General features: G+C 34.5%; 1 protein-coding gene across 10 annotated transcripts in view; it reads right to left on the bottom strand.

The window, feature by feature from the left end:
- TUT4 (terminal uridylyl transferase 4) overlaps positions 1-26,629 on the bottom strand; it is a 125,683-nt gene that overhangs the window by 24,296 nt on the left and 74,758 nt on the right. For 9 of the 10 annotated variants that reach the window (XR_004681673.1, XM_035018548.1, XM_035018543.1 and 6 more), the window contains exons 10-20: positions 23,065-23,184; positions 22,679-22,891; positions 18,891-19,065; positions 16,077-16,777; positions 13,982-14,132; positions 8,093-8,179; positions 6,044-6,147; positions 3,151-3,208; positions 2,945-3,048; positions 2,538-2,627; positions 788-901 (exon numbers count right to left, since the gene is read on the bottom strand). Coding sequence is in view for 9 of the 10 variants with exons in the window: in XM_035018548.1 (XP_034874439.1) it covers positions 788-901; positions 2,538-2,627; positions 2,945-3,048; positions 3,151-3,208; positions 6,044-6,147; positions 8,093-8,179; positions 13,982-14,132; positions 16,077-16,777; positions 18,891-19,065; positions 22,679-22,891; positions 23,065-23,184 (1,917 nt within the window). In the remaining variant the exon portion in view is untranslated. The remainder of the gene's footprint in view (positions 1-787; positions 902-2,537; positions 2,628-2,944; positions 3,049-3,150; positions 3,209-6,043; positions 6,148-8,092; positions 8,180-13,981; positions 14,133-16,076; positions 16,778-18,890; positions 19,066-22,678; positions 22,892-23,064; positions 23,185-26,629) is intronic. The other variant, XM_035018553.1, reaches the window with a different exon arrangement.

Here is a 26,629-nt window from a genome sequence, read left to right as displayed (position 1 = left end):
ATTTTGTGATTTTCTTCTCTGCCAGGACTACTGGTTTGTATAAAGTCAGAATATGTGATTTGCCAAATAATTCTGATGCTTCTCTCTTACCTCAAAATAATCACCTTTCTAAGAAATTAGAACTGGATTCTCCCTAATGCTTGCAAATACACTTTGTGCCAGGAATGAGGAGGAATAGATGGATGATTAAGAACTCCTTTAAACCTATTTCACAGAGTATAAATTGGCTACAAAAAGGGAATCCATGAGTCACCAAATCTGAATGAATAGGAGTATAATATTTCTTCTGATGTACATTCTCATGCTTAATGCAAGTTAACATGACCTTACAAAAATGAGGAAGAATTTTCTTGGGTTTTCTCTCAACCAAAATTCACAAAGTTGACCAAAGTATACACAAGAATACCAAAGTTCATTGCCAGGCAGGAGCAGGGAGAATACTATGGAGAGAAGAAACTTTATATTTGCATCTGAGAGACTATAATGCATGAGTTCATGGATGGCTATAACACTTTCATAATCACTTGCAGCATTCTAAGACTATGAAATACAAACACATTACAAAAGATATTCAATAGTTTTGTTTATCTAAAATTCCTTTGGTAGTCTATATTCTCCCATAATGAATTTTTCAAAAAGATTCATTATGTGATTATATCATTAAGGGAAGAAGAAAACTTAGGATGTCCATGCTGGAAAAATCCTCATGACCTCATAACTGATCAAGATCTGTGTTTAGATTAATTTTTTCAAAAGAAACTCCTTTACAGTTTTCTTAAACACCTACCTCTTGTAGAACTGGGATAACAGGTGGTTTTCTCTGCTGCAGAAAGTACAGCACCATAAGGATATAAGCATATGAAGATAAACTTCCCCTAGAAGCATCTCCAATGTCACATCGCTAAAGAAACATAACAATGATTGAAAATAAAACTTCAGAATCTTATTCCATGCAGAAGTACTACTTTGAGATACTACTTTTTTTTAACCCATCAAACTGTCAAATATCCAAAAGTTAAATAACAAACTATTATGAGGATGGGTAAACAGGCACTCTCATACATTACAGATGACCATATAAATTAGCATAAAATCTATGAAGAATAATTTGATAATATCAAAATTACAAAAGCATATCTCACTTAACCTAGCAATTTTAAGAATTTATCCTGCAAACACACCAAACACCAAAAAATATGTGAAATAACTAAATAAGAAGTTTTTTAAATCATAGCACTGTTTTAACAGCAAAAAAACCAGAAACTTAAGACTCCTCAAGAAAGCACAGGTTTTAAACAACTGATGACTATCTACACAATTGAACAGGGTGTAGCCATTAAAAAAGAACAAGGAAGCTCTAGTATACTAATAGGAAGTAATTATCAGTATCTACTGATCAGTGAGAAAAGCAAAGTACAAAACAATGTTTTTAGTATATTTATACCCATTATAAAAAGGAGAAAGGAAATTTTTGTATTTGCTTATACTGGTATATTTCTGGGAGGATACAGAGGAACTTTTAATACCAGTTGCCTCTAGCAAGAGGCACTGGTTGGCTAGGAGACAGGTGTGGAAGGGAGATTTTCTACAGAAATCCCTTCAGACTTTTTGAATTCTGAACCACATGAGTAAGTTGCCTATTCCAAACAAAATTTTTAATTAAAAATAAATCCTAAAAGAATCCTCAGAGGCTTCCCCTGAGTAAGACTTTAGCCGATACTATATAAAGGGGGAGGAATGATTTCTCTGACATGAAAGACTTAGTTTCATTACTACAACTCCACTGAAGTACAGAACCATTATGCTAAAGTTATTCTGTGAGGTGAATCTAGAAAAACAGCCATATCAAATACAACTTGAGGATGTGGCTAAACGCCACTCTTTTCTAAGATGACCTCTGTCCACAAAGACATGTATAGGAATATCTAAACAAGTACGTCTCCCTGTTTTGGAAGAGTGGATTTAGTGAAATGAAAATGCAACCAAATCATTCAGCTACTAGAAACCTTCTACCAACACATTGAAAAATTAACTGTTTATTGAGCAGCTACCATAAGGCAGGTACACTAAATTGGGGATACAGGTCTCCATCTTCATTGAGTTTACTCACTTAGCTAAAAAAAGAAAACAGAATTCAGTATTATAAGTGTTATAATAGGAGAAACACAAGGTTTTATTGGGATTGTTTTGTTTTCTTGGCCAAAAAAAACTTATGACTGAACCCAAATTTCAGATGTCCTAACCCAGAAATTCTTAATTAGGATGATATGCCAAATTCCCATACCTGGGGCTGAAAATCATTATTGCATTGAGTAATTTTACTACTGAGAATTTAGTTAAGTGTTACACATGGGAATAAAACACATACAGGAAAAAACTAAGACACTAATAAGTATAAACTTAAATCATTTACTATTGAGTGCTTCCTTTAAAAGCTCAGATAAACAAAACTGAGATTGTCACAAGTATGACATCAGTATATTTCACTTTAACTACTGTATTATAACAAAGGAGATCATTAACTATTTTATAAATACCTTTGCAAACACCTTCATAGTATATCCCAAGTACTGTACTCTAGGATCAATAGCTGCATAAGTAGCTAGCATTCTTGTGTTATGTTGAGCCTGAAAAAAATTACATATTCGAAACCATTTCAAATTTATTAAAATTAAACTTATAAATCAGATAAAAAGATATACTCCAAATATAATATATAATTGTAAAACTTAGAATAACTGCAAATGAGTCAAAAACTTATCTTCAATCTGAAGGAAATATCAAGATGGTTCCCTAAAAATATTTTTGTCTTACAATGCTCACATTTGAAATATTTAAACATAAATGTATAGTCAGTGATCTGTAAACTTTTCATTTTTTATCTATAAACTTTTAAAATGACAAGTGTAAACATACCTAGGTCTATACAGAAAGAAACACTTACCAAGGTATTATATAAACTGATATCACCTTCTAAACCACTTCGTCTATGTTCAAATTTTACTATAGGCACTTTGGCAGTAGTTATAGGCAAAATGTTCCTTAAACCTGATTTAAAACAAACAAATACAAAAACTTCATTAGGTTAAATAATTTTCATAAAGCTAAAAAATATTTTGTTGTTTTAAAGCTGTAACTTAAGATTCATACCTGGATGTCTCTTAAGAATTTTTGCCAAATTTTCAATTATTTCTTTACAGTTTAATTTCTAAAAAACAAAAGAAACAAATAATAAAGTTTGTCTAAGTCAATTTGGCCTTGTGCAAATTCACTTCAATGAGGCATTTAATACTAGCACTGAAAATCTCCAGCTATGAAACAACTCAAAGTATAGTCTAGAGACCTGCAGTATCGCCATCATCTGGAAATTTGATAGAAATGCAGAATCTCAGGCCCCACCCCAGTCTACTGAATCACAATCTACATTTTAACAAGATTCCCAGGTAATTCACATCCACATTAAAGTGTGAGGCACACAAAAACAGGAGAATAATGTTTTCAAATATGTGAAATACATAACTAGAGATGGATCTGGTGAAGGCAAAACAGTATAGTGTTTAAGAACATAGGCTCTGAATTTAGACAAACCTGGATTCAATCTTCAACTAAGTATTATTAATAAGCTGCGTGACTTTGACCAGACCCTTAACACCCTGGAGCCTCATACTACTATTCTATAAAACCAAGATAATTATAAACTCCTGCCCTATCAAGTAGTTGGAAGGATTACATGAGACATGTACGTAAAGCATTCAACAGCATGCTTGGCACAAAATAAGCACTTTAAATCTGTGAGCTATTTATTGTCATTATCTTGATGAGGAAAAGTAATCCAATTATTACCAGTACCTACTTCTTCAAGAAAATTCTTACCTCTACAAATTTAAATACGTTGATTTTTTTAAAAATCAGAGACAGCAGAGTTGATATGGTAACAATAACCATGATACAAGGAATAGGGAAGATAATGGCATTATAAATTAACTAGATTAAGCTAAACGGTATATACATCAGTGCCCACACTTACTACTAAAAGCACTTTTGTATATTCCCAACATGTTCTTTTTAGCCACTAGAGAGCAATAATCATTGTGGCTTAACCTGAGGATTTCAAGGGAATCTACAGTTCCTAATTAACACATAATAAAATTTATTATGCAAGGATACAATTTATGCTAAACTATGTTTCAACAATGTCTCATCTGGAAGAAAATGTGTTCTTTTTCATTGCTTCAATTTTCCAGTGTGAATGGCACAGATGATATGTAACAGACAAACCCTTAGTGATTAGAAATCCGATTATTAAATTTTACATAGAAGGTATCTAAACCCTAACCTCCACCCCTGGGTAAAATCATTTCCTATTCCCTCAATTCTTGCTCTTCAAAATAGAGAGAGGCAGCCTCTTTCCAGTAGATGGCACTGAGTAGAAGTTAGTTAAGAAGAATTAAAATATTTACAATTTCTCAATTTTTTTAAAAGATAAAATGTTAATACTAGAAATAATTTCTTAGGGCCAGAAATAAGGATCTACCAGACATCTGTACTCTGCCATCGTTACTCTGGTTCTAACAATTTAAAAGCCACCTTTTGAAAAAAATTCAGAAACGCATAGGTACACTATTCTGCTGAATTCTTTTAAAGTACAACAGAGGCTATACTGACACCACTACAGATGCCAGAAGCTTGGCCACACCCCAATCTTGCAAGCAGTCCCTGATTTTGAGACAGAAATTCCAACAGTTATGTTGGTAAAGGAAGGAGCAACTATAGGGATCCCCTCCTTTCTAGTTGCTGCTAGGAAGGCCTGGGATACTTCCCTGTCCAATCAGTCCCTTTCTTTACTGGAGCTTGGACAATCTTGTTTCCACTGCTGATGGTACACAAAGAGAGAAAGCATAAGTACCCACTCTCACTGCTGAGACTGCTCTGGGGGAAGGTCTGCTCCTGGCATCTCACACTGAAACTCCAAAAGTAGTGGTTAGGTTCTACAGTACTATTAGTACTATATTTCAGCTACATTATGGGTTAAATAAATTACAGGGAAGCAGTGAGATACAATGGAAAGAGCATGAACTGTGGAGTCAGACAGACCTGGGTACGAATCCCGGCTCCAACATTTACTAGCTGTGTGAACTTGGGCAAGTCAGTTTATCACTCAAAGCCTCAGTTTCCTCATCTGTAAAATGGGGGAAATCATCTACCTCAAAGGTGGTTGTAAGAATGAAATGAGGCCTCAATAAATGTTAGTTCCCCTCCCCAACCAAAATTAGTTTCTAAAAGCTATCCTAGAACATGACATTTGTAACACTGCTTTACGGAAAAAAATGTGTTCTAAGTGCCCCCAAATTACAATTAACTCGTACAACACAATCCATTTATAAATTAGATGTTCACTTTTATTTTCTATCTTTAGTGATACAAAGATATCACCTAATGGAAGAGATATGAAAAGACAGAGGAAATGAGATCAGTGTTCACTACAGTAGCATCAGCTTCACATTGGTTCCAATGAAAAAAACTGCAACTCTATATTAACTTTTTCCAAAAATTCATTACAAAGCACTTTTAACTCTTAGTGACATGGTTTTTGTGTTACAAAATTACTGAATTTTGGGGTGCCTGGGTGGCTCAGTTGGTTAAGCGACTGCCTTTGGCTCAGGTCATGATCCTTGAATCCCTGGATGGAGTCCCGCATTGGGCTGGCTCCCTGCTCGGCAGGGAGTCTGCTTCTCCCTCTGACCCTCCCCCATCTCATGTGCTCTCCCTCTCTCATTCTCTCTGTCTCAAATAAACAAATAAAATCTTTAAAAAAAAATAAAATAAAATTACTGAATTTTAAGTAAATTTACTTACTTAGACATTTGAATGTCTTCTAAAATGGTAGTGCTAAATGCTTTTACATTTCAAATACTACTACTGCTACTACATTTACACGAAGAATGACACCATATTTCTATCAATACTACATACATAATTTAAAATACATTCACCACTGGAAGAAAATAAACTTCTACATCTCTTTTCAAACACTAACTCTTACCTCTGCATTTTCGTGGCCTTCCAGGGTCATACAAATATCCAGATCACTATCACGAAATCCAAATCCATTCTTAGAAGAGCCAAATAAGCACAATCTTGCCTTTTCTAAGTAAAGGAAAAAAAAAGTCAAAAGTTTCATAATTAGCATGAAAGAGGTGCCTTCTATTACCCACTAATGGACTAACAAGAGATGATCTTATCTACTTCTATGGCTTAAATACCTTCCGTTGCCAGATATACTGAGAAATTCCAAAATATTCATCTAAAGCCCAGATCTCTTGCCTAAGTTCTCACAATCCTTGTTTCTAACTGCTTTTTCCATTTTTCTACAGACATTATAAAATCAAAAAGTCAAAACTAAGCCTTCAGCTTTTACCTCAAACCTACTATTGCTCCTATAATCCCTATTCTCAGCAAACAGTATCTTTATCTACTCAACTGCCAACGTCAGAAATACATGTGTAGTTCTTAACACCCCTCTCAGCTTCTACATCCAAACAATCACCAAGTCCATTAATTTCTTTCAACTTAACTATCTCATAAGTTCATCTACTTTTCTTCATTCTCCACATCACTACCAATAGTAAAGTTCAATATTTAGAGATTTATCTTTTGGAAATAAAAGAGTTTTTTCAGGCACAATTCAAGTAGTTTTATAAATATCACCTTAGTACATAGAATTAGTTCTCCCAAAATGAGTGATTAATCCATTTGATATAAATTATGATAGAGTTATCCTTTCATATTTAGTGTCATTCAGTAACAGGTACCACTTCAAGCAAGCTGTTGCTTAACTGGATTGGGTTTCTCTCGCTATTAATTCTTCACATTATATATTTAGATAAGAAATTCTGTATTTTCAAAACCTAATTCTCTAATTCAGTTCTGATGTCCAACTTGAAATTTCAATGGCAACTGAGAGACATAAAAGAAGCTATGTTCATCAGCAAACAAAAATGTGCATGGGTTTAATATAACAGCCTTAGATTTGGTCAGTATTTTCCATACTAACAAATATAACAGAAAATGGAATCCTATAGTATATAACAGATTATCTTTTACAAGTACAAATTCATTCTGATTATAAATCAATTTTTTATCCTTTTCTAAAATATTTGGCCATAAAACTTTAGATTTTTCACCCCTGTACCCCAAATCTGCTCCTTCTGCTATTTTGCTATTTCAGTTAAATAATATCACACAACTACTAAAAGCCTTGAAACCATCCTTGACTCCTTTTTTCCCCTCATATCTACCATGTAAAGCGTCAGTAAATCCTATTGGCTCTACATTCAAAATATATCCTCTGTCTGACCACTTCTCATCGACTCTTCCAGAACATTATTATGTCTCACCTAAACTTATGCATCAGCCTCCTAAATTGCTCCTCCTGCTTCTATTCTTATAGACCTATACTCTATTCTCTCAGATCATGTCACTTAAGTGTTAAAACCTTCCTGAAGCTTCTCATTAGACACTCAAAATTCAAAACCCTTCTACCAATATCTATAAGGCTCTAATGATTCAATCTCTAGGCTACCTCTCAGACTTCATCTATTACAGTCTACCTCACACATTCCACTGCGGCCACACTGATGTCCTGCATGGCCTTCAAACACGACAAACATAATTCAATCTAGGGGTATATGTACTTGCTATTCTTTCTCTCTAGAATGTTCTCTCCTTGGATATTCATATAACTTGCTCCTTCACATTATTCATGGCTCTCTTCAAACGTCACTTTATCAGAGCAAACTACCCTAATAGTAGAGAGAACTACCCCCATCACTATCCTTTTAACTCCTACACTTTAGTAGCATTTATTATTTCCTGATATTACATTATATACCTTTTTGGTAGTTGAATATCTGTCTACCCTTCTTAATATAAGCTTTCCGAAAGCAGGTTTCACCTTTTGTATTGGTACTGTATTCCCAGCACCTAGAATAGCACCTAAAACATAACATTCAATGAACACTTTAAAAATAAACAGAACTCAGACTAGGTGGCTATAATAACAAAAACAATCAATTTTTAATGTATGACATACCATCATATTCTTTTTGAATAAACTTTTCCAAGCCAATTAAAATTTGCTCCCTGTTGTGTTGTTCAGAAAAGGGTGGTGATAACTCATCTAAGTTAAAAAAAAAAAAAGAAAAAGGAAAAAGGAAAAAGAAAAGTAAGGAAAATGGAATCTGAAAAGGTATTCAATTTTTTACCCTAAACTCTTTACTTAAAATTTCATTATTTGTTAACTTCTCTGACTTTAAAATCATAAATGTTACTGGGGAAGGAAGGGGCAGGGGGACAGCAGAAAAATAATATATTTATAGGTTTATGTATGTTTCACATGATCATTTTCCCTATGAAATGCCTACAAAATATATTTACCTCTAAAAATTCTTTAATATTGTTTTCTTCAGACATTCTGCTCTTTTCCCATATACATGCTTGTTTTTCCTACCTGTAAGTCTATACTCAATATTGTTATGTAAGGCACCTGACCCATTCAAACCTAAGTTCCCTCAAATGTCTGGTCAAGATTCATATCTTCCCTATAAGATGCTTCCAGACACAGCCTTCAACGACTTCTTAAGTGAATTTCCTTATTCCCTAAACCACTTGCAGTTTATAGTGACTAGTAACAATTTTATAGTTATTTCATTTAAATTCATATTATTTTTCCAAATAAGACCACATAGTCTTAAGAACAGTCTTTTTTCTATCTCCTCCTCTAGACTCATCCCCAAGAGTTAATACAGTAATAGGAACAAAGCAGTAATTTACAGTAATGACTTAAACTAATATTCAGCTTTTGAAAAACAAATGTAGCATCTGTGGTTGCAAGTTGAATACAGGCATACCTCATACCTCATTTTATTGCACTTCACTTTTTTGCTCCAGATACTGTGGTTTTCACAAATTGAAGTTTTGTGGCGACCCTGCACTGAGCAGGTCTATCAAGCACCTTTTCTCCACCAGCATTTGCTCACCTTATGTCTGTGTCACATTTTGGTAATTCTCACGCTATTTCAAACTTTTTCATTATTATTGTACTTGTTATGATGATCTGTGATCAGTGACCTTTGATGTTACTACTATAACTGTTTTGGGGTGTCACAAACTGTACCCAAATAAGATGACAAATTTAATCGATAAATGTTGTATGTGTTCTGAATGCTCCCTGACTGGCCATTCTCCCCATCTCTCTCCCTCTCCTCAGACCTCTCTATTCTGAGACACAAAAATATTGAAATTAGGCCAATTAATAACCTTACAATGGCCTCTAACTATTCAAGTAGAAAAAAAAAAATCACATGTCTCTCACTTTATAGCAAAAGCTAGAAATTATTAAGCTTAGTGAGGAAAGCATGTCAAAAGTCAAGACAGGCTGAAAGCTAGGCCTCTTGCACCAAACAGCCAAGCTGTGAATGCAAAGGAAAAGTTCTTAAAGGAAATTAAAAGTGCTACTTCAGTGAACACAGGAACGAGGGGCACCTGAGTGGCTCAGTCGGTTAAATGTCTACCTTAGGCTCAGGTCATAATCTCAGGGTCCTGAGATCAAGCCCGGCATTGGATTCCCTACTCAAGGGGGAGACTGCTTCTCCCTCTCCCTCTGCAGCTTCCCCTGCTTGTGCTCTCTCTCTCTCTCTCTCAAATAAATAAATAAAATCTTTAAGAAAAAAAAAAAAATGTGAAACAGCCTTATTGCTGATATGGAGAAAGTGTGAGTGGTCTCAATAGAAGCTCAAACCAGCCACAACACTTGCATAAGCCAAAGCCTAATTCAGAGCAAGGCCCTAACTTTCTTCAATTCTATGAAGGCTAAGAGAGGTGAGGACGCTGCAGAAGAAAAAGTCTGAAGCTAGCAGAAGTGGGCTCATGAGGTTTAAGGAAAGAAACCATTTGCATAACATAAAACTGCAATGTGAAGCAGCAAGTGACCCAGTAGATCACTAGCTGAGATAATTAATGAAGGTGGCCACACTAAACAACAGATTTTCAATGTAGACAAAACAGCCTTACATTGGAAGATACCATCTAGGACTTTTATAGCTAGACAGGAAAAATCAATGCCTGTCTTCAAAGCTTCAAAGAACAGGCTGACCCTCTTGTTAGGGGCTAATGTAGCTGGAGTCTTTAAGCTGAAACCAATGCTCATTTACCAATCCGAAAATCCTAGAACCGTTAGGAATTATACTTAATCTACTATGCCTGTGTTTTATAAATGAACAAAGCCTGGTTGACAGCACAACTGTGTGCAACATGGTTTACTGAATATTTTAAGACCACTGCTGAGACCTATTGCAGAAAAAAAGATTCAACATTACTGTTCACTAACATTGCACTTGGGCACCCAAGAGCTCTGGCAGAGATCTACATTAAGATTAAGGTTGTTTTCATGCCTGCTAACCCAACATCCATTTATTCCACAGCCCATGGATCAAGGAGTCATTTTGACTTTCATGTCCTATTAAGAAATACATTTTGTAAGGTTATAGCTGCCTCTTATGGATCTGTGCAAAGGAAACTGAAAATCTTTTGGAAAAGGAGTCACCATTCTAGATGCCATTAAGAACATCTGTGATTCATGGGAAGAAGTCAAAATAGCAACATAAACAGGAGGAGTTTAGAAGAAGTCGATTCCAACCCTCACGGATGACTCTGAGGGGTTCAAGACTTCAATGGAGGAAGTAACTACAGATGTGGTGCAGACAGCAAGAGAACCAGAATAAAAAATGGAGCCTGAAGATGTGACTGAATTACCGTAATCTCATGATATAACTTGAACGGATGAGGGGCTGCTTTTAATGAATGATCACAGAAAGTGGTTTCTTGAGATAAACTCTACTCCTGAAGATACCATGAAGATTGTTGAAATGACAACAAAGGATTTAGAATATTACATAAACTTAGTTGATAAAGTTGATAAACATAGTTGATAAAACTGACTCCAATTTTGTTCTTTTGTTTTTTGGGTTTTTTTTAAGATTTTATTTATTTGACAGAGAGAGACACAGTGAGAGAGGGAACACAAGCAGGGGGAGTGGGAAAGGGAGAAGCAGGCTTCCCACGGAGCAGGGAGCCCGATGTAGGGCTCAATCCCAGGACCCTGGGATCATGATCTGAGCCGAAGGCAGATGCTTAATGACTGAGCCACCCAGGCACCCCAAAACTGACTCTAATTTTCAAAGAAGTTTTACTGCGGATAAAATAGCTATCTAACAGCATCACATGCTACAGAAATCATTCATGACAGGAAGAGTCAATCAATGTGGCAAACGTCATTGTTATCTTAAGAAATTGCCATAGCCACCCCGATCAGTCAGCAGTCATCAATACTGAGGAAAGACCCTCTACAAGCAAAAAGATTACAATTCACTAAAAGCTCAGATGATGGTTAACATTTTTTAGCAATAAGGTATTTTTTAATTAAGGTATATTGTTTTTCTTTAGATATAATACTACTGCACACTTAATAGATGTCAGTATAGTGTAAACATAACTTTTATATGCACTGGGAAACAAAAAAATTCATCTGACTCCCTTTATTGCAACACTCACTTTATTGTGGTGGTCTGGAACCCAACCCACAATATCTCCAAGGTACACCTGTAGCTGAATTACAGGTGATTTTTTATTATTATTATTAAAGAGGTGAAACTATTCTGTATCATACTATAATGGTAATACATAACAAAATGCACTTGTCAAAATTCACAGAACTGTGCACCACAAAGAGTCAACTTTACAGTATGCAAATTTTAAAAAATCATCTAGGAGGTTGGGGAATCTTAGGATGGAATGCAGGCTGTAACAAAAGAATCATGTGTAAGACATGTAAGACAACTTTACTCATGGGAGTGAGGGAAAAGGTAATAACCTAAATAACTCTGAAAATGAGTGGAGTTTGTAAGACTAAGGGCAAAAGGAATACACATAAGTACTGTACTCTAATTGATAAAGTTATTTCCCACAGGGGTATTAGATAATAGTTCCGATAATGTTATACATGTGTACTTAAATGGGACAATTAAATAAATGGGTAGCAGATGATGAGAGCCAGGTTTCTCATTGTTGGGAGTGGGAAATTTACAGATAAGCAGAAAGAAGAGTCTTGAATGAGCCATATGGTAATACATTCAAGTTGGAGCCATCAGTACAAAGTCATGTTTAATTTAAGATGGTCACATATAGAAATTTTTACAGATATGAACATATAACTAAGTTAGTATATATACATAATTTTCTCGCTCAGAGAGGGCCTAAAAGCAACACCACCCAATAATAATAAGTACCCTAGCTTCCAGATCCTGGTTTCTAATACCATTCTCCAATAAAAGGAACCAGGGCTCTTCAGAGAAATTTCTAATTCTAGGACGGGGGTGGAAAATATACATGATGAGCCTGGAGCATCTTGTGGTGCCAGAAAGTAAGGAAGTGCTAAAAAAAAAATGAACAAATAAACAAAAAAAACCCACACACTGATGGGGGTATATTAAAGAGTCAAAGGAACCAACTGAAAGAGTTCCCAATAGCCAAATCTGGAACAATATGAGCAACAAAGTAGTATTGGATCATAACCCAAAGTATAAAATATCCATGAGTTCATATAAATGAATGAATAAATAAAAACAAATGTAATGTATTATATCTTAATAAAGCTGCTGGGAGAGAAAATGTGCCACAATCCAGCTATTCGACTCCTAGGTATGACCCAAGAGAAATTAAAGCATATATCCATACCCAGACCCACATACAAATGTACAGAGCAAATTTATTTGTAACAACCAAAATTTGGAAACAAGTCAACAGGTGAATGGTAAACAAATTGTGGCACATCCATATAATGAAACACAGCTCAGCAATAAAAACGAATGAAACATTTACACACATCACAACATGGATGGATCTCAAAATAATTATGCTAAATGAAAGAAGCCAGAACCCCACCTCAGAAAAAAAGAGTACATTCTATATAATTCTATTTATATAGAACTCTAGAAAATGCAAACTAACTTATAGTGACTAAAAGCAATTAACTGGTTGCCTGGCAAGAGACTGGGATAGGGATAGGGAAGTCTAGGGGGGGAAGTATTACGATGGGGAACTAAATGTTATGACATCAGAAATTTTATTTTATCTGGAACCCAGAAAGTTATTTAAAAAAAATGTTTGCTGAGTGAAGGTTTACCCCAGGTACACCATAAATGTTGAATAAAGGTATGTAAGACTCTTCCCAAAATATTATAGCCTTATCTCCCTCTATTATCTTTCTTTTATTCTACCAAATCCAAGGCAATTCTTCTCCCAAAGAAATTATACACCCTATACTTTTGTGCATAATCTCCTAGATCTGAAAAAGCAGTTCAAGGTCCATCTCAAATGCCTCATCATTAATTCCAATTCCTCTGATCCACCCCAGTTAAAATTGTGTTTGCACTTCATTTTGTTTACCACTACTACAGCATATAATATATTCTGCTTCCAATTATGGAAAATTTCACACATATCATATACCCGTCTAGAGAAGAACTGTGCAAGAGCATTGCAATGATGAAAATGTTTTCTATCTGGACTGTCCAATTCAGCAGCCACATGTAACTACTCAGTACTTGAGATGTGTAAAAATGAGGAACTTAGTTTTTAATTTTATTTTAATTAAATTTAAATAATGGCTACCATATTAAACAGCACAGATCCAGAGTCTAAGCTCTTTAAAAGCAACACATAATATGGACCCTGTATTCCCGTTGGCATTTACCACAGTGCTGTGCATTTAGTAGGCATTTAGTGTCTGTTGTTGGGTCTCTAAACTATTAAAAAAAACCTCTACCAAAACAAGCTGTAAGCAAACTGTTTTCAAATAAGAAAATAAATATTTAAAACCTAGGAAAGAATCTACTCAGAATAGCTCTAGTAATAAAAGACTTACCAAAACATCTTTTACATACTAAATCAAGTATTTCCCGAAATCGATTTGTCATTGGTGGTAGAGGTTTTAGATCAATTTTCCTGAAGTCCTCTGGACAATCATTTTTTGAATGGCCATCTTTTTTGCAGATGCTGCATACTATCGTTGGTGGCTATACAAAGGTAAAAAAATAATCTAATAATCTAATAAACTATTGAGGGACTCATCATCACTTAGAAAGCAGGTCCAAAAAGACTCTTTTACGTATCAATTCTGATAACCTGTGCTTCCAGGAGGTTTAAAAAAAAAATAAAAAAGTATTAATTAAATACAGTGTTAAATGTAAAAACCGTATTTTAAGTTAACCAATTAACTCTTCCTCCCCACTAAAATGATATTATCAAGATCAGATTTACCCAGAGATGTGCAATACAGGAAATCCTAGAAGATGCAATATGTATGGGTTAATGCAAACATTTCAGTCAACTCCCTAGATGAAATATGTGCATTAATTTAACCTACTGAGATCTTTAACAAAGTAGATTATAAAGATTATAAAGAAATTTCAAGTGGCACCTTTCATTTCACTCCAAACATCTTCTATCTTCATAGCCAATCAATTATAAAACCCTCACTTGGCTAGTTGGTTCAATTTATTACATTAACATGGTACTCAAGAAACCAACTGTAGGGCTGAACTCAAAAAATAACTTCACTTTATACAAGGAATAACTCTTATGCAATAGCCACAAAGTTAATTGCAAACCCTATACCACCATTTAAAATGTATTCCAATGGACGACCAGCCAGGTAGTTAAAACAGTAAAAATGTATCCCAACTAGCTGAAAAAAACATACGGTGAAGGAAGAGCATCATTCTTTTCTTTATTATAAAATGCCTAGATCCCAGAGAGCCTCTTCCTCCAGGATTAGCTTGAACATTTACCTAGCCATGAACTCTGATGTAAATTATATACAGAAACCTCTACTTGTGGGAATGCTGTGCTATGAGCTAATTAACAATACCACTGGAATTTTCATTAGCTTTTCAAAACTTTTTTTTAAATGACATATTTAAATTCTAGAAAAGGAATTTCTAGGGGGAACAAGTGCAGAAAACAAAAAATGTACACTGCAGTTATATAATTATGAGGCTTTTCTAAAAACCTGCCATTTAATTCATCCTTTCAACAGTCCATATGTCCTAAATACTGCAACCCCCCCCCAAAAAAAAAGGGCAATAGATGTATCCTTACAAAGAATGAAGAAACACAGATTACTAATTAGGTTAAAAATTTTAAAGCTTGTCAATAACTAATTATTGATAAAATAATAAAACTGGGTAACTTTCTAGGTTTTTAAAAAAATATTCTACTTGGTTTACACATGATCTATATAATCTTTTTTTTATCTTGGGTGCTGATATATCAATTATGTACACTGCATTTGAAGCAATGTGACTTAGTTAGAACTTTCTTTATTAACAAAGTAGTTACTGCTTATTTTCTGTTACTGGGGTATTTTATTTTCCATAATTTATCAAGTTAAAGTTTAGACTATCCCACTTTAAAAGTAGAAAAGTTAAGACTCCATTAATTTATAAAGGATATGCCAATATCCAAAGAAAAGCTCAACGGCAGAGACAGAATCTGGATTCTTCATATTTTTGGTTCCTGATCTCAGTTTCTGCTCATCTATCTTTATTAAATTTATATTCACTCACCCCATGTCAAAAAAACAAACAAAACTTTAAAGTAGAATACTATTAGAATTTACAAACCTTGTATTCTTCTTTGTAAAAGAAAAAATAAACATAAAGTTTAAAATATTTGCTGCCTTTGCCAAACTGATTTTCATAAAATATATGATGAATCCTTTATATGAGAAAGTGAAATAAACCAACTAGTAATAGAGTGCTGAAACCTTTTGAGGTTTTATATACACTCTTTAAAGACAAGTACAGGAAAAAACGTAAAAAGAAAAAGTGAAAATATATACCAAAATATAAAAGTCTACCATCACAGAAGCTATTTTTACATTTCTGAATCTAAAAACTCTAAATAGTCATTTAAAAAACCCATAAAATCTTAAAGATTGTTTACAAAATGTATCCTACCTTGCCAGAGGTTAAAATAAACTTATCAAACACATAATATAATTCCTGGGTGGGGTGGTTATCATCATCATTAAGGTCAGAAGCATCTTCTGTAGCTTTGCAGTTGCAAGAGGTAGCAGATGTGTCAGTGCTCACAATCTGATGTGAACTTTCTGTTTCTATATTTGACCTGCAGTCTGTACCAACAGATTCATCTGGGTCAGGGGATTTATAATCAATGCAATTACATTGGCTGAGTTTCTTTTTTAAACAAGTTTCTGAAGGTGCTAAATCATCTTGTTTCTTATTTGATTTTGGCTCTAATTCACTGTCTTCACTGGTAGAAAGACAGGAAGATTCCTGTTCGAGTTCAGCCAAATCTAGTTCATTTACCAACAAACTGTCATCTTCAGTAATACATCTCTGTGATGTACATTCCATTTCATCATATTTATCAGGCTGACCTCTTTCTGCATTTATTTTTTCTGTGCTTTCTCCAAGTAGAATGCAACAATTGGATGCCATATTGTCAGACTTCACTGGTTTCTTATTGCTTATTTTCCCCTTCTCTTTTTTCATAGAATCCACTGTAGATTTATTTCCACCCTTCCTCTGAGGACAGGCAAAATACCGATAAGCTGCCCTGAATCTCTCCACAACATATTCATAAACAAGCTGGCTGTTTAAGCTCCGTGCAACATTCCTCTTGACTGAAAATGGATCTAGGAAAAAAGGAAATGGTCAATTGCTAAGTATCTACTAACAAATTACAATTCCAAGTTTACCCAAAAGATCTGAACTGCTATACTGTCAGCAGAGTACATTTTCCCAAAGCTTTCCTAACCTAAGGTCTAAGTGGGAATTCCTATAAACTGAGTAGGGGAACTACAATAGCAACATCTTTGTTTCTGTCATAAAATAAAAATGTTAAGGGGAAAAGAGAGAAAAGAATAATAATCAGGATAATTAATGAGAGGTTGGCCGAAGAAACCAACTCAGTAATTACAAAATTTCAATGATAAAATTGGTAGATAAAGGCATACCGTTATGCCTTCCTATACTGTCATTAGATGAATTTTTCAAACCTCTAGGACCCATTCATAATTTTCATCTCTTGTCACAATATTCTTAGGTACATACTCCTTGCAATTTAAGCAAATAAAATATAACTAAAACTCTCAAAACTTCAAGTTAAAAAATATGATTTTAACATTTAACTTCAGTGAAATCAGAAAATTTAAGGAGAAATAAAAAAGTAGGAAAAAAGAGATCTAAGAAAGTAAAAATCAAACTGAAATTTAAATTTTGGTCCAGTCTAAAGTGGGTATGCTGAAAAGGCTTATATCAACTACATCCTCGTTATTAAGAAAATATAAAAGACCTCGAAAATGCGTATTGAGTTTTTGGATTTTATAAGCCTTAAATACAAATACGCCCCAGGAAAAAGGAACAAATGGATGACATCCAAAAGACAATACACATTTTCTCCACTACTGAAGATCACTAAGTAAAAGGATTAACATGCAAGCTTCAGATTGTTAACGTTTGGGCATCTGTTAGTTTTTGCTGTTATCTAAGTCCACAGGCTGTTCTCTAAACCCAAAAGCTTTTCCTCTCCTTCTAGAAGAAGAAAAAAAAAAAGACAAGAAGACAAATTATGATAGCTACAAGCTTTAGAGCTCATTTATTTACTTTATGTAAGTGTACAAGATATAAGTACATGCTTGAGTGTATAAGAATATCTGTGGATCTAGAGAAGGCCAACAGAGGACAGGCAACAAAAGAATGTATTGTCTAAACAGACTAAAATGATGGACAGAAATTCAATTCCTTATCTATAAAAAGTGAGTGAAATGCTGCATGATTTAAATTTTCTAGAAACCATTCTATTAATTTGCATTCTAAAGATCTTAATAGTCTCAGGATTTGATGTAAAACTTTTTTGTCAGGCGCCTGGGTGGCTCAGTTCGTTAAGCGACTGCCTTCGGCTCAGGTCATGATCCTAGAGTCCCGGGATCAAGTCCCACATCGGGTTCCCTGCTCAGCAGGGAGTCTGCTTCTCCCTCTGCCCTCTTCCTTCTCGTGCTGTCTCTCATTCTCTCTCTCAAATAAATAAATAAAATCTTAAAAAAAAAAAAAAAACTTTTTTGTCAACATCAATTTTTTTTCTTTTTCTCAAATCAATCTTTTTTCTCTTTAGCTTAGCCACATTTAACAACTGAGGTACTCTTTTTTTAAATGTTTTTGAAGTATAGCTGACATACAATGTTACATTATAGTTTTAGGTGTACAACATAGTGATTCAACAACTCTGCAGTTATGCTATGCTCACCACAAGTGTAGCTACCATCTGTCACCATACAATGCTATTACAACACCACTGATTATATTCTCTATATATACTCTGGTGAGTTACACATTCCATAGAGATGAGGTACTTTAGAAAAGACAATGGAAAAACTGGATTTTCAAATTCTATTTTAACATAATTTTGTGACAGAAACTTACAGGAATACTCTAAGATTGTTTTGAATAGCTTTTCTGTTTTTCTATATTTTTGAAATTTTTCAAAAGAATTAAGAAATAAAAATAAAGGCATGTAATAAGCTAATAACCCTAACCAATATATTTATAGATTTGAAACTTTAAAATTAGTATTAATTCTATAAAACTATCATGGACTTGATAAAGAATTTACCTGACATATATAATGACAACCTAGTGGCATATATAGTGCTGCAAAGCCAAGGGATATAATTTATTAACACTGTATTAGAAACAAATGATGAGTGGCACACAAAAACATATTCTCCAAATGAAATATCATCACCTCACCTTCAATGGCTATTCGCCTTTTAGGCCAGTTTTTGTTTTCTCTTGTTAAAATATCTTGTATCCGTACACATATGACATATTCTTCCAAAGCAAAATCCAGTGTGTAAAATTTTAGCAGCTCTAACCACAACTGTCCCAGGGATACCTGATTTGGTGTTCCCAATGTTAAAGGAGACTGGAAAAGAAAAAATACTTTTAAGTTCCACAAAACTACAGAATCATTGAATTTTCAGTTTAAAAAGACCTTAGAGATTACCTTTACAAAAACTGAGGCATAAAGAAGTAACTTGCCAAGAAGCAGTTTGTGACACAGCTGGAAACACAGTCCTAGTTTACTGACTCCTAGAATTTTTTGTTCTTCCCACTAAACCAGTGATTCTCAACCTTGGCTGCACATCAGATCACATTGGGAGCATTAGAATACACTAATACCTGAGGCTCCATACCATTCCTACTCTCATACCTTTCCCAAGATTCGATTTAACTGACCTGGGCAATGGACCGGGCAATGGGATTTTTAAAACCCCCTAAGTGATTCTCATGTGCAGCCAAGGTTGCAACCCACTACACAACAATTACTACAGTTCCTTATTGTAGTAATTACTTTAAAAATCTAAGTAAATGCCCTGGGCTTTCAAAAGCTAATTCCTTCATTCAGCGAACATTTATTTAGAACCTACTATGTCCCTGGCACTGTGCTGGGGATATAAAAAAAATAATGAGCACACACGCTTAAACATAATGGTCACTATGCATCATTCACTCTTTTTAAGTGTTCCACATATAGTAACTATTAATTCTAACAACTCTATGAAGTAGATACTACAGGGCAAGGATTTGACTCAGGACCACCTGGCTACTGAATTTATGTTGCTAATCACTGTACCTACCATACTGCCACTCAAATAAGCTAAGGTCCTACCTTCACATAGTATTAGGAGAGGAAGAAACAATTTAACAATTACAGTAAACACTATGTGCTAAAATGGGCCTCTAAATTAGGAGGGTTTTAACAGAAGAGGTAATACCTGTATTCTAAAGGAATTAGCTAAAGACTGGCTAAAAGTGACCACTAAGATAAAGACACGAAACAGTCATCCACTCATTCAATTCTACAACTATTTATTGAGTGCCTACTATGTGCCAGGCACTTAGGATATATCCGTGAAAAAAACCTCAAGATCTTGCCTTAGTGGATCTTACTTTCCAGGGGAAGAAAATAACAAAAAACAAGTAAATTACATAGCAAGTTAGAAAAAGCAAAGTACTGTGGAAATAAAAAAAATTTTTTGAGTAGAAGAATGGGAGTATGGGAGTATGACATGGTTTCATTGTTAAATAGCGTGGTCAGGATAGGTCTTGTTAAAAAGGTATGATTTGAAGAAGAGGGAAAAGTGTTCTAGGAATAGGAACAGATAGAGCAAACACAATAAATAGAAGTGTGACTAGCTTTAAAAAGAAAATCAAGAAAGCTAGTGTAGTAGAGAAAGGGTAAGAAGAGAAGAGAAAAACAAAGGGCTAGTCAGTAAGAACTCCTCAGCTTTTATTCTAAATTAAATGAGGAGCAACTGAAGCATTCTGAGTGTGGAGAAGAGGAAGGACATGATATGACTTAAGTTTTTGAAGAACCATTTTGATTGTTGTGCTGAGAACAGACTATAGTTGACTCTTGAACAACATAGGGGTTAGGGACACACCAACCCCTATGAGGTCAAAATCTGCATATAACTTTTGACTCCCTCAAAACTTAACCACTAACAGCATGCTGTTGACCAAAAGGCTTACTGATAACATAGTCTACTAATACATATTTTATATATTTATTATGTACTGTATTCTCACAATAAAGTAAGCTAGAGAAAAGAAAATGTTAAGAAAATTATAAGAGAAAAATATTTACAGTAATATGCTATATTGAAAAAAAATTCACGTAAGTGGACCTGCACAGTCCATGTTATTCAAGGGTCAACTGTATAAAGAAAAATGGTAGATATAGGGAAACTCATTATGAGGCTATGGTAGTAATCCAAGCCAAAGATGATGGTGGCTAGCTCGGACCTGCATGTTAACGGTGCAGGTGGTGAGAAGTGGTCAAATATATTTTGAAATAGAAATGACAGGATTTCCTGACAGATTTGATACAGGGTATAAAAGAGGGAAGTAAAGGATGATTCCAAGGCTTCTGACTGAGCAACTGAAAGGATGAAGTGCCATCAACTTAGATGTGAACACTGCCATGTGGAGAAAGAGGAAGACCAGAAGTCCAGATTTAGCCATGTTAAGTTTAAGATCTCTATTAGACATCTAAGTAGAGACATTAAATAGGCAGCTGGATACAACTATAGAATTCAGGAGTGTGGTATGGCCGAAGATTTAAATTTGGGAGCATCATACAGATGGTATGTAAAACCCATACAACTGGATAAGATCACCAAGGGAGTGTAGATACAGAAGAAAGGGGAGGGGATCAGCGATTGAGCTCTGGAGCATGCCAACATTAAGAGACTAAAGAGGAAAGGAGAAACCAGGGAAGGAGATTGAGAAGAAATAATCAGCCATGGGTGTGCTATCCTGAAAGTCAAGTTAAGAAATTTTTCAGAGAAGAAAATAATCCACTGGCAAATATTGCTGATACATCAAAAATATAAAAATTGAAAAGTGACAATTGGATTTAGCAATATGGAAGATAATGATATTGATGTACAAGTTTTGGTAGGTTGATGAGGGTCAAAGCCTGACTACACTGAGTTAAGAGGAAACAGGTATCAGAAATAGTGAATATGGACAATTCTTTCAAGAAGTTTTATTGCAAAAGGATGCAAAGGAATAGCTGGGAAGGGAAATGATGTCCATATTTTTATTTAAAATGGGAGAAATAAAAGCATGTTTGCTTACTGAATGAAAAATTGCTAACTTAGGAAGGATAAAGAAGAATTGCTGGAGCAGTGTTCTAGAATAAACAAGAAGGGATGGGAGTAAATACACAAGTGGAGAAAATTAGATAGCAACATGGGAAGTTCCTTTACAAAAGCAGGCATGAAGGCAGACTATGTGAGTGCAGACAGCAGCAGGTGGTGGTAGAAGTTCTCTTTTGACTTCTTCAGTTTTCTCAGTGAAGTAATAAGCAAAATCATTAGCTGAGTATTGGTGGTTTGAGAGGAGAGGAGAAAGAAGTCTAGGAAAGTGGGAGAGTTAAAGGGACTAAGAACAACTGTTCAGGGAACTACATATAATTCAATATAGCTAGAGCAATCACTTCAGTAATGCTTTCATTTCTATAATAATATATCTGTCTATTTCAGAAGACTACATACTTCTGGAGTACACAATCCATGAATATTCATCTTTGGTCCCCTAGCCCTCAAAATAATGTCTGGCACATAGCAGGTCCTTAATAAAAGAATGTTGAATGATTAAATAAGCAAGCCACCCCCTAATGGAGGAAAGAGCCTTTATTTTTCCACCAATCTGGCAACATAATTTCCATATGTTAAAGTTTTGATCACAGCCCAACTCCTGAAGGAAATTTTCCTTGTCTAAATGAAAAAGATACAAAGAATTACCATGACATGATTCAAACAATATACATTTTCCAAAAGGAGGTATAAATCCATTAGGGAATCATAAGCACTGAAAAACTAAACCAGATCAACCCCTCACTTCACAGATGAGGAAAATGAGGCCAAGAGGCTTATGCAAAGTCAGTCAATCTATTAAAGAGCTTCAATCGAAGGCATCACAAATTCTACAGATAGAAAAGCCAAAAACAAAAACAAAAAAAAGCTTACTTTGCCATGTTTTTCCTTCATGGCATTACTTTGGTTGTCTGTTTCTGTCTTCTTGGTATCATCTTTTGGTTGGTCTGCCTTAGCTTTGTTTTCCTCAGCAATTGAGTTTTTCTCAGTTGCACTACTTGAATTATATTCCCACTTCACAAACTTCTCTTCTACTATGCCCTTCAGCTGAAAGTCATCCATTCTTTTTGGGTCAAAGCCTTCAATCTATATAAAAAGGCATTCCAAATTGGTAGTGGAAAAATTATTAAAAAAAAAAACAAAAACAAAAAGGTGGACAAACAAACAAACCAGAATTCCAGCTTAAAATGTTTGAACAGAGCACTCTGTAAGAGCAAACTACATATATACATGCACATATGTCACAAATTCGTGCTTACCCAACTTCCAAGTAAGCAAGGAAGAAGAGGGGGTTTTCTTTGTTGTAGAAAAAACATCACCATTAAAGCAAAACAGTAAGAAGGGATTCCACCATCAGTTTGGGAGTCAATATAGCATAACTGCAAAACAAAGGGGGAGAAATTACTGCCATCAGCTTTAATTTTCTTTGTTCCCCTCATAATATAGATTTTTTTTTCCTACTATGATCATTGTAAAACGTTTAAACAACGAAAATTATAAGGAATGACCTGAAATCTCACCACCCTGAAATAACTATTAACACATTGGTGACAATCTTTCCATTCATTTCTTTATTGCATATAAAGTCATATATATATTTTAGTTAAATGGAACATCATACATAGTGCTTTTACTCTGTACACATTTTTAAAATATTATTTTCTTACCTTGCTTCTTCTACTGCCTCAATGTTAACAATCGTCTATAAACTTTCATGCCTTTTTCTATACTCTAATAACCATATACAAATGTATTCCTATATATTTCTATTTTCTGTATAAATGCAGGAAGGATTTTGTTTTATGTCATTCTCTTACCAAAATTGTGTATTATACACATCTGTGTATTATTCTTCTCCCTTAACAATATACTAACAAAGTTCCTCTAAGTCAATTAGTACAGATCTAACATATTTATTTATTTTCCTAACATTCTTTTAAATGCTTAAATTATAGTCTATGATCTGGATGGCTACTAGTAATCTCCCTACCCAAGGACATTCACATTCTGTTCCCAATTTTTGCCACTTTAAGCAATGCTGTTTCATCTTTATATATATTTCCTAATTACTGGTGCTTATTTATATGAACTATTTTCCCAAGATGTGTTTGCTGGATTTAAAAATGTGTGATAGAGGGGTGCCTGAGTGGCACAATCAGTTAAGCATCCATCTCTTGGTTCCAGCTCAGGTCGAGGTCTAAGGGTCATGGGATCAAGTCTCATGTTGGGGTCTGTGCTTAGCGCTGAGTCTGCTTGGGTTTCTCTCTCCCTCTCTGCTTCTCCCCACCCCCACGCTCGCTTGCACTCTAATAAATAAATCTTTAAAAATAAGTAAATAAATAAAAAAATATGTGATATATTTGAATTCTAATAAGATTTTCCAAAATCACTAAAAAATTCCTCTTTTCACCAGTAACATGAGTGTACACATAACACTTTCCAACATTAAGTATTACCACTTAAAAAAAATGCCAATGGAAGGTGCTGGGTGGCTCAGTTGGTTAAGCGACTGCCTTTGGCTCACGTCATGATCCCAGGGTCCTATGATTGGCCCGCATCGGGGTCCCTGCTCGCATCAGGTTCCCTGTGGGGAGCCTGCTTCTCCCTCTCCCTCTGCCACTCCCCCTGCCTGTGTTCTCCTGCTCTGTCAAATAAATAAATCTTAAAAATCTTAAAAAAAAAAAAAAATGCCAATGGAGTGTGTGAGATATAATTATCTAATAATTATTCAATTTGAATTTCCTCAGTGTTAAGAGATTACACAATTTTCATGTTTACTAACCATTCAGACTTGCTCTTTGCTGAACTGCCTATTGAATCTTTTGCCAATTTTTCTATTTGTATACATTGCATATCAATTTACATTACAGTTAATAATCCTTTAAATCTGATACATGCACTAGAACAATGGTATTTTTCCCAACCTGTTTTTATTTTGACCGTTATCATATAAAATACATTAATGTATATATAGTTAAATATGCTTTTGCTATATAGCTTCTAGGTTTCCTATCATGGTAAAAAAGTTTCCCCAAACCACAGTACAGATACATACTCTTAAACTTTCTCCTAAAATCTTGATTTTTCATTTAAGTAGAATTTATTTTTGCATTTAGTGTCCTAAGGATCCAACATTATTTTCTTCAAGAAATATACAGTTGTTCACTGAACTCTACCTATGAAACTAATAATACACTACATGTTAATTAATTGAATTTAAAAAACACAAAATTAAATTTTAAAAAAATACAGTGAAAAAAATAAAATAAAAAATAAAAAATATACAGTTGTGACAGCACCACTTATCAAGTCATTGTTTTATCACTGAAATGAAGTATTTTATTTTTTTCATATATTAAAATTTCATTTACACTAGGATCTACTTCTGGGCCTCCTATTCTGTTCCACAAATCTATTTGTCTATTCCTATGCCAAAGGCATATACTTGAGTAAGCAGTTTTATAGTGGTAAAGTAGGTCCCCTTCATTAGTGTTCTCCTTCTGAATTCTTTTGGCTATTCTTAAACATTCTTCCATACTAATTTTAAGACCATTTTATCAAATTTTTAAAAACTCTTGGTAATTCTAATTGAAATTACTGTACATCTGAAAATTAAATTAAGATGATTTTACATTTTAGGGGTACTATCTCCTTATCTAAGAACTTTGTATCTTTGCATTTTCCAAAAATTCAGTTCTCATCAATTACTCACTTCCCCTAAACTCTCATAACCAAAACCTTTACAAGTCTTACCTCCAAAACTTATCCCAAATCTGTCTACTATGCTTTATATCCATTCTAACCTAGCACAGACCATTATCACCTCTGGCTGATCTACTACAGCAGCCTGATTAATGGGCTCCCTCCTTGTATTCTTTATCCCAGAAAGATCTTTTCAAAGTATAAATCACATCAAGCCATATACCACTTTTAAAACTGCTTTCTCACTGCAATTAAAATCCAAATTCCCGGGATGCCTGGGTGGCTCAGTTGGTTTAGCGGCTGCCTTCAGCTCAGGTCATGATCCCAGGGTACTGGGATTGAGTCCCGCATCGGGCTCCTTGCTCAGCGGGGGAGTCTGCCTCTCCCTCTGCTCCTCCCCCTCTGCTCAAGCTCCCTCTCTCTCTCGGACAAATAAATAAAATCTTGAAAAAAAAAAAAATCCAAATGCCTTACCACAGAAACATTCACTCTCACTTCATTCCAGCCACTCCTGCCTTCCTTTCTGTTCCTCACAAGCTCTTTCGTACCTTAGAAGCTTTGTACTACCTATTTGTTGGATGCTATTCCCTGAGACTTTCAAGTAGCTGGTTGCTGCTGGTCTGAGTTTAAATACCAATTCCTCAAAGAGACCTTCCCTAACCATCTGGTGTAATGTCACCCTCTTATCACATCATCTCATTTTTATAGCTAAAATCTATCAGATACTGTGTTACTTATATATTTATTTACTGGCTGATTCTTCCACAAGTATGCAAGCTTTGTGACAGTAAGACTCCGTATGTCTTGTTAGATATTTCAAGCACCTAGAACAGTGTCTGGGACATAGGAAGCATTTAACAAATGTTTGCTGAATAAACGAATTTGTTCAGATTTCATTTTTACCTTTCAATAATATAAGATTCTCTACCTTTATTAAATTTATTCCTTAATATTTTATAATTTGTGTCACTAAGGAATATTTTTCCATTTCCACTCTACCAGGTTATTTCCATGACAAAGAAAACCTACTGATTATTTTATGTTTATATTGTAATTTGTCATCTTACAAATTTTTTTTAACAAATTCTCTTATTAATCCCAACAGTTTTCTTACTAAAGTTG

Source organism: Mirounga leonina, unplaced genomic scaffold (assembly GCF_011800145.1).
Source record: "Mirounga leonina isolate KUSES-001 unplaced genomic scaffold, KU_Mleo_1.0 Mir_173, whole genome shotgun sequence".
Lineage (NCBI taxonomy): Eukaryota > Metazoa > Chordata > Mammalia > Carnivora > Phocidae > Mirounga > Mirounga leonina.
The sequence above is the reverse complement of the archived record's forward strand: the minus strand, read 5'-3'. Positions and strand labels throughout refer to the sequence as shown.